This window comes from Papio anubis, chromosome X (assembly GCF_008728515.1).
Source record: "Papio anubis isolate 15944 chromosome X, Panubis1.0, whole genome shotgun sequence".
NCBI lineage: Eukaryota > Metazoa > Chordata > Mammalia > Primates > Cercopithecidae > Papio > Papio anubis.
Genome location: NC_044996.1, coordinates 30,862,573 through 30,870,806, shown reverse-complemented (window position 1 = coordinate 30,870,806; position 8,234 = coordinate 30,862,573). Strand labels below are relative to the sequence as shown.

At 41.2% G+C, this 8,234-nt stretch overlaps 1 protein-coding gene and 1 pseudogene across 1 annotated transcript; both read left to right on the top strand.

Moving 5' to 3' along the window:
* Window positions 1-2,731: 2,731 nt before the first annotated feature.
* On the top strand, window positions 2,732-2,986 carry LOC116272109 (annotated as a pseudogene).
* A 3,708-nt stretch (window positions 2,987-6,694) lies between these two features.
* Window positions 6,695-7,810, top strand: TUBB2A (tubulin, beta 2A class IIa). The gene has a single exon (NM_001168974.1). It carries the CDS (start codon window positions 6,695-6,697, stop codon window positions 7,808-7,810), a length of 1,116 nt encoding a protein of 371 aa, NP_001162445.1.
* Window positions 7,811-8,234: the final 424 nt, after the last annotated feature.

The window sequence follows — 8,234 nt, the reverse complement described above, 5'->3', positions numbered from 1 at the left end:
TTACAATTTCTACGTTTTCTTTGCCCAGATTCATCCCTTTCAGGCCTTCACACATGTGCATCTCCTTTGAAAGCAACAATTAGCTGTATCCTTCTGGAAAGCTTCCAGTCTTCCCTAAGCCAATCAGATTCCCTAGGTTTCAGAGCAGGAGCTCTTCAAGTAAATACATAGGTGCTGCTTCTTTCACTCAGATCTCCCTGCTACCTAGGAGAGCTCCTCTATGACTTTGGTGCTCTCAACACTACTCCACAGAGTGGACCAAATAAAACAAAGGACAAAGAGTTCAATCCTGTCTGTTTAAAGTCTTATTAGCAGCTGAAGAAAAAAAAAAAGTTGCCAGTAAAGAGCTAGAATTATCTTTTCTTGAAAATTCACAATTGTCTATTGACATGAATTAGCCAAGTTATCACTGAGCCCTCATACTACAGAGAGAATATAGATATTAAACTACCACCTGGGAAACCACTTAGGGAGGTTTTCATATAACCAATGCCTGAGCCCTGGCATAGACTAGGATTTCTCAGCTTTGACACCATTAACATTTTAGGCTGGGTAATATTTGTTGTGAAGGGATGTCCTGTCCATTGTAGGATATTTAGAAGCATCACTGGACTCTACCTACTATATGCCAGTATCACAACACTCCTCTCTCAGTTGTTACAACCAAAAATATTTCTAGACATTGCCAAATGTCCCCTGGAGGAGGAGGAACAAAATTGCCCTCATTTGAGAGCCATGGTCCTACACCAATTAGATCAGAATTTCAAGGGGTGAAGCCTGATATTCTTTAAAAGCCCCCCTGATAATTCCAATGTACAGCCAAGGTTTAGAGCCACTGCCTTATGCAGATATCTGAGCCTGTTTTCTCATCTGTAAAATGAGTATGATGAGGATATCTACTTCACAGTTGTTCTAAAGATCAAATGAGATAATATGTGGTGGAAATGTTTTATGCATCATTAAATAAATGTAATATTTCTCCCATCTATTATGAAACTCTAATCCAGGTGTTGTCAGACTAAGCCTGGATGCCAAATCCTATTTATTATCTGCTTTTATATAACCTGTGAACTTGTGGTTTGTACTTTTTTTTTTTTTTTTTTTTTTTTTTGAGACCGAATCTCGCTCTGTCTCCCAGGCTGGAGTGCAGTGGCATCATCTCGGCTCACTGCAAGCTCCGCCTCCCAGGTTCACGCCACTCTCCTGCCTCAGCCTCCTGAGTAGCTGGGACCACAGGCACCCGTCACCACACCCGGCTAATTTTTTGTATTTTCGGTAGAGACGGGGTTTCACTGTGTTAGCCAGGATGGTCTCGATCTCCTGACCTCATGATTCGCCCGTCTTGGTCTCCCAAAGTGCTGGGATTACAGGCGTGAGCCACCGCACCCAGCGGTTTGTACATTTTTTTAATAGCTGGCCAAAAATCAAAGTAAGAAAATTTTTCAACTCATGACAATTATATGAATTTCAAATTTCTGTATCCATAAATAAAGTTTTATTGAAACACAGGTATACCCATTAATTTATAGATTGTCTATGGATGCTTTTACATTTTAAGTTCAGTAGTTATGGCAGAGATTTCATAGCTCACAAAGCCTAAAATTTTTACTATCTAGCCCTTTACATTGAAAGTTTTCCCCATTCCCTAATCACAATTTAAAATATTCAAGCTAGTTTCTTTTCCTGGCTCTCAAGTCCCTTTCAAATCTGCTTGGGAGGGCTGCCCTGCTCTCCCCAGAAAAGCTTCAATTATGTAAGCAATAAATCTTTTCATACCCTCTTGGTATGTGTGTGGCATCATCAGTCCTGACATCCAAACCAATTTTTAGGTGGGTATCCATTCTTTTTCTTCAGGATGGTCACAACACAGGCAGAGGGAGATTTGAACAGAAGACAACATAATGGCTAAAGCAAGATGCTATGCTGCTGACTGAAGATGGAAGGATTATGAGCCAAGGAATGTAAGAAATTCAGCTTCAGATGCTGGAAAAGGCAAGGAAACAGACTGTCCCCTAGAGTCTCTGGAAAGACTGGGCCCTGCTGATAGCTTGATTTCTGCCCAGTGAAACTCATTTCAGACTTCTGACCTACAGAACTAAAGAAGAATAAATGCCTGTTGTTTCAAGCAACCAAATTTGTGGTAGTTTGTAACAGCAGCCCTAGGAAATGAATACAGTGTGTAAGACTACTGGTGCCTTAGTATAAATTGAAGCAGTGCCACAAAATAGTACTAGTAGGCATTGTGTTTGTTACCACCATATGCTGTTTAATTAAAAACGTCAGTTGCACTTGTCTTACATGGAGCAGTGAAAAGTATTGATGTTATAAATATTGACCCTTGAGAATACAGTTTTTAAATATTTTGTATGACAAATGGAAAATATGCATAAAGCACTTCTGCTACATCTTGAAGTATAATCACTGCCTCAAAGACAAACACTTGTGCAATTTAAAAGCAGCTCTTCATGAAACACCATTTGTAGTTAAAAGAATTACTGACAGACAAACTTTGGTTATTCAGACTTGGGTTTTGGGCAGATGTTTCTCTAAAATTAACAAAGTGAGGTTGTCACTTCAAGGAAAACAACTGACAGCATTATTTGTGAATTACAAATTCAAGTTTTTGTGTAAAAATTAGAGTTTTAGAAAACTTGTAGTAGATACTACTTACTTCAGAGTCTGATAACTAGGCTTGTTCTCTCCTTTTGAATCAGAGGCTACTGCTGCAAACATGCTCTACCAGATCCTCAATCAAGCCAAGAAGTATCTGAGCATGATTCTCCTCTTTGAGTTTATTGGAGATGGAGGTACTAGAGCAGCACTGTATGTCTTGCATCCAGCATTGTTCAATCCAGATGTTACTTGGAACAGAAAGAATAACCCAGAGCCCTGGAACAAACTGGGTCCCAATGATCAATACAAGTTCTACTCAGTTAATGTGGATTACAGCAAACCAAAGAAAGAAGGTCTTGTAAAACTGCTTTAGAATGAAGGTCCTCCAGAAGCCATCTCCAATTTTCCACTTAACTAGGAAATTTTTATCCTCCAAAAGCATGAAATCATGTTGATGTGTTGTGTAGGAGGTTACTCTCATTAATAAATATTTGAAACTTACAAAAAAAGGAAAGAAAACTTGTGTCTGCAACCATAAGCTGCACAGCTTTCTGAAATATACTTTCCTGATAAGATCAATGGTGATAGTAACAAATGTGATATTTTTAATATTGTATCATGAAATATGTCAATATTTTGAAAGGTCTGCATAACTCAGTGAAGCAATATTTTTAAAATAATCAATGCATGATGCTACAAAATCATGCATAGGTAAAAATTCCATTCCAGGTGAGGATAGGCAAATGGATTTTTCATGTATAAAAACACAAGCAGTTCATTGATACAGTTTCAGTTTGCATTTTGGAACTAACCTTCAAGAAACTTCCAAATGTCCAATTTTAGTATATCAAAAACCATCCACAGTTATCTGCATAGACTACTTTAAAACTCCTGTCTTTTCCAACTACATATATATGTGAGATAGGACTTTCTATATTTCACCCAGAACAATATATCACAGAAGAGTGAATGCAGAAACAGATAAGAGAATCCAGCTCTTTTCTACTAAGACAGAAATCAAAGAGATTTGCAAAAAATAAAAGCCCATGTTACTTTTCTCACTAAATGTTTTTGTTTTGAAAAATATAGTTATTTTCATAAAATAATTTGTGCTAACATGTAATTGATGTATTATCACTTTTAAATGAATACATAATTAAATATTTTTAATTTCCATTTTAATTTCTAATACAGTAAATAATAATATATTTTACTCAGATAAACAAAGGTTCTTTGGGGTCCTCAATAATTTTTAAGAGTAAAATTAAACAGTTGGAGAACTACTGCTCTAGAAAAACTCAGGCCCGGGCACAGTGGCTTACACCTATAATCCCAACAATTTGGGAGGCGAAGGCTGGCAGATCACTTAAAGTCAGGAGTTCGAGACCAGCCTGGCCAACATGACGATACCCTGTCTCTACTAAAAATACAAAAATTAGCCAGGCATGGTGTCACCCACTTGTAATCCCAGCTACTCAGGAGGCTGAGGCAGTAGGATCACTTGTGCTCAGGAGGCAGAGGTTGCAGTGAGCCAAGATCATGCGCTACTTCACTCCAACCTGGGTGACAGAGCGAGACTCTGTCTCAAACAAAAAAAAAAAGAAAGAAAAACTCATATGCTCAGGAAAACATGTTTGTGGCAGCTTTGTTTGAAACAATGAAAAGATGAAAACAATGTAAATATTCAAGAAGAGGTGAATGAATAGGTAAAATGTATGTATTCATAAAAGGTAATATGTACTGTTGAAAGAAGACTTACAAGTATTAACATGGGTGAATCTGACAAACATAATGGTGAGGAAGTTGTCAAATTCTCTGTAAAGAATGATAGATTTATATACATTTTTAAACTTTTATATAAAGTCAAAAGATACTCATTAATGATACTAGATTTTTGTCTATGTATATATATATGTAGTAAAATTAAATACATAAAAATGAATGAGAAGAATGTCCACCAACTTCAGGATATGGTTCTTCTGAGAATGAAGAGAATGATTAGGAAGAAGTACAAATTAGACTTGACCTCTATCTATATTTTATTTATTTAATAAATAAAATGATTCAAAGCAAGTATCATAAATTATTAACATATGTGAATTCAGGATGATAGGTACATGGAACTCTCTTTTATTAAATTCTCTTCCATGTATGTTTTGACAGTGCTGCCCTCTCTCAGTTCATATATCACAGTCATGAGGTCTCCAGAGAGAAGAGTGAGAATTCCACAAAACAGAGTGGGTTTCAGTGGCAGTCTCACCTCTTCACCATCTTTCAGAAGATTGCCATAAATTGTTGTTTATCTGCAACTCATAAGAGGATTTTAAATTATACTATCTAGTTTTAAATAAAACTGTCCTTAAAACGTGGATAAAGAGCTTGAATAGATTCCTGCAAAGAAACTAATTGAAAATAATTATGCAAATGGAAAGCTGGATAAAGAGCCAAGACCCATCAGTATGCTGTCTTTAAGAGACCCATCTCACATGTAAAGACACACATGGGCTCAAAATAAAGGGATAGAGGAAAATTTCCCAAGCAAATGGAAAACAGAAATAAGCAGGAGTTGCAATCCTAGTTTCTGACAAAATAGAATTTAAATCAACAAAGATCAAAAAAGACAAAGAAGGCCAGGCACATGACTCACGCCTGTAATCTCAGCACTTTGGGAGGCCAAGGCAGGCGGATCACCTGAGGTCAGGAGTTCGAGACCAGCCTGACTAACAAGGAGAAACACTGTCTCTACTAAAAATACAAAATTAGCCAGGTGTGGTGGCACATGCCTGTAATCCCTGTTACTCGGGAGGCTGAGGCAGGAGAATCGCTTGAACCCGGGAGGCAGAGGTTGCAGTAAGCTGAGATCATGCCATTGTACTCCAGCCTGGGCAACAAGAGTGAAACTCCATCTCAAAAAAAAAAAAAAAAAAAAAAGACAAAGAAGGGTATTACATAATGGTAAAGGGTTCAATTCAACAAGAAGACATAACTGTCATAAACATAAATTCACCCAATCCAGGAGCACTCAGACTCATAAAGCAAGTTCTTAGAGACTTAGACTCCCACACAATCATAGTGGGAGACTTCACACCCCACTGTCAATAGTAGACACATCATCAAGACAGAAAATTAACATAAAGATATTCAGGACCTGATCTCAGCTCTGGATCAAGTAGACCTGATAAATATCTACAGAACTCTCCACCCAAAATGACAAAATATACATTCTTCTCCTCACCACATGGCACTTACTCTGAAACTGATCACATAATTGAAAGTAAAACATTACTCAGCAAATGTAAAAAAAAAAAAACTGAAATCATAAGAAACAGTCTTTCAGACCACACCACAATCAAACTAGAAGTCAAGATTAAGAAATTCACTAAAAATCACACAACCACATGGAAATTGAATTACTTGCTCTTGAATGACTCTTGGGTAAGTAATGAAATTAAGACAGAAATCAAGAAGTTATTTGAAACTAATGAGAACAAAATGACAATGTACCAGAATCTCTGGGAAACAACTAATTCAATATTAAGAGGGAAATTTACAGCACTAAATGCTCACATCAAAAATCTAGACAGATCTCAAGTTAAGAACTTAACATCTTAACTAAAAGAGCTAGAGAACCAAGAGCAACAAACCCCAAAGTTAGCAGAGACAAAAAATAACCAAGATCAGAGCAGAACTAAAGAAGATAGAGACATGAAAAACCCTTCAAAAAACCAACACATCTAGGAGCTTTTTTTTTTTTTTGAAAAAATTAATAGCGCTCTGCCATCTCCACAGCATCTTCCACCCACACTGCCGCCACAGCTCCCCACACTCACACCACTGCTGCCACATCCACCCTCAGCGCCACCACCATGAGGGAGATCGTGCACCTGCAGACTGGCCAGTGTGGTAACCAGATCCGGGCCAAGTTTTGGGAGGTTATCAGTGATGAACATGGCATCACCCCACAGGCACATACTATGGGGACAGTGACCTGCAACTGGAGAGGATCAACGTATACTACAACGAGGCCAGAGGAGGAAATTATGCTCCCAGAGCAGTGCTGGTGGACCTGGAACGCGGCACCATGGACTCTGTCCTTTCCAGCCCCTTCGGTCAGATCTTTCAGCCAGACAACTTCATGTTTGGCCAATCTGGAGCTGGCAACAACTGGGTGAAGGGGCACTACATGGAGTGCATGGAGCTGGTGAACGCTGTCCTGGATGTGGTCCAGAAGGAGGCCAAGAGCTGCAACTGCCTTCAAGGCTTCCAGCTGACCCACTCACTGGGGGGTGGCATGGGGTCTGGGATGGGCACTCTGCTCATCAGTAAGATCCACAAGGAGTTCCCAGACCACATTATGAACACCTTCAGCGTGGTGCTCTCACCCAAAGTGTCAGACATGGTGGTGGAGCCCTACAATGCCACACTGTCCGTGCACCAGCTGGTGGAGAATATGGATGAGACCTACTGCATTGACAATGAGGCACTCTATGACATCTGCTTCTGCACCCTCAAGCTGACCACCCCCGCCTACAAGGACCTCAACCACCTGGTGTCGGCCACCACGAGCAGAGTCACCACCTGCCTGTGCTTCCTGGGCCAGCTGAACACCAACCTGCACAAGCTGGCCATCAACATGGTCCTCTTTCCTTACCTGCACTTCTTCATGCCCGGCTTCACGCCCCTGACCAGCCGGGGCAGCCAGCAGTATCGGGCCCTGACAGTGCCTGAGCTCACCCAGCAGATGTTCGACACCAAGAACATGATGGCCATGTGCAACCCGCACCACAACTACTACCTGACTGTGGCTGCCGTGTTCCGGGGCTGCGTGTCCATGAAGGTGGACAAGCAGATGCTGAGCGTGCAGAGCAAGAACAGCAGCTACTTCGTGGAGTGGATCCCCAACAACTTGAAGACAGCCGTGTGCAACATCCCGCCCCGTGGCCTGAAGATGGCTGTGACCTTCATCGGCAGTAGCATGGCCTTCCAGGAGCTGTTCAAGCGCATCTCCAAGCAGTTCAAAGCCATGTTCTGGCCCAAGGCGTTCCTGCACTGGTACACAGGCGAGGGCATGGATGAGATGGAGTTCACTGAGGCTGAGAGCAACATGAATGACCTGGTATCTGAGTACCAGCAGTACCAGGACACCACAGCCGAGGAGGGCAAGTTCGAGGAGGGGGCCGAGGAGAAGGTCGCCTAGGTTGCTCCCATCGCTTCCCATCTGTCCCCTCGAGGCTTCTGACCTTTGATCCCCTAGGACCCTCCATCTCTGACCCCTAGAGCCCTGCTTTCCCTCCAAGCCTGACTCACCCCTGACCCTAAGACTTTGCCCTGACCCTAACAATACCTTTGGAGCTCGCTTTACCTCTGGCTACTTCATCTCCGACCCTGACTCCCCTTTGATCCTTGAGCCCTAATTTATCTTTGACTCCCTTGAGCTCTTCCAACCTTGACATTCCCAGGAGGAGCCCCCCTTCACTCCTTCTGACTCCAGAAACCGCTCCTTTAACTTTATGGGCCCTCCTTCACCCCGACCTCTGCTTCACCTTTGAACTCTGCCCCCCATGAATCCCATTTTACGTCTAGACCTATAAGTCCTGGTTTACGTTTGACCCCTCCCTCTG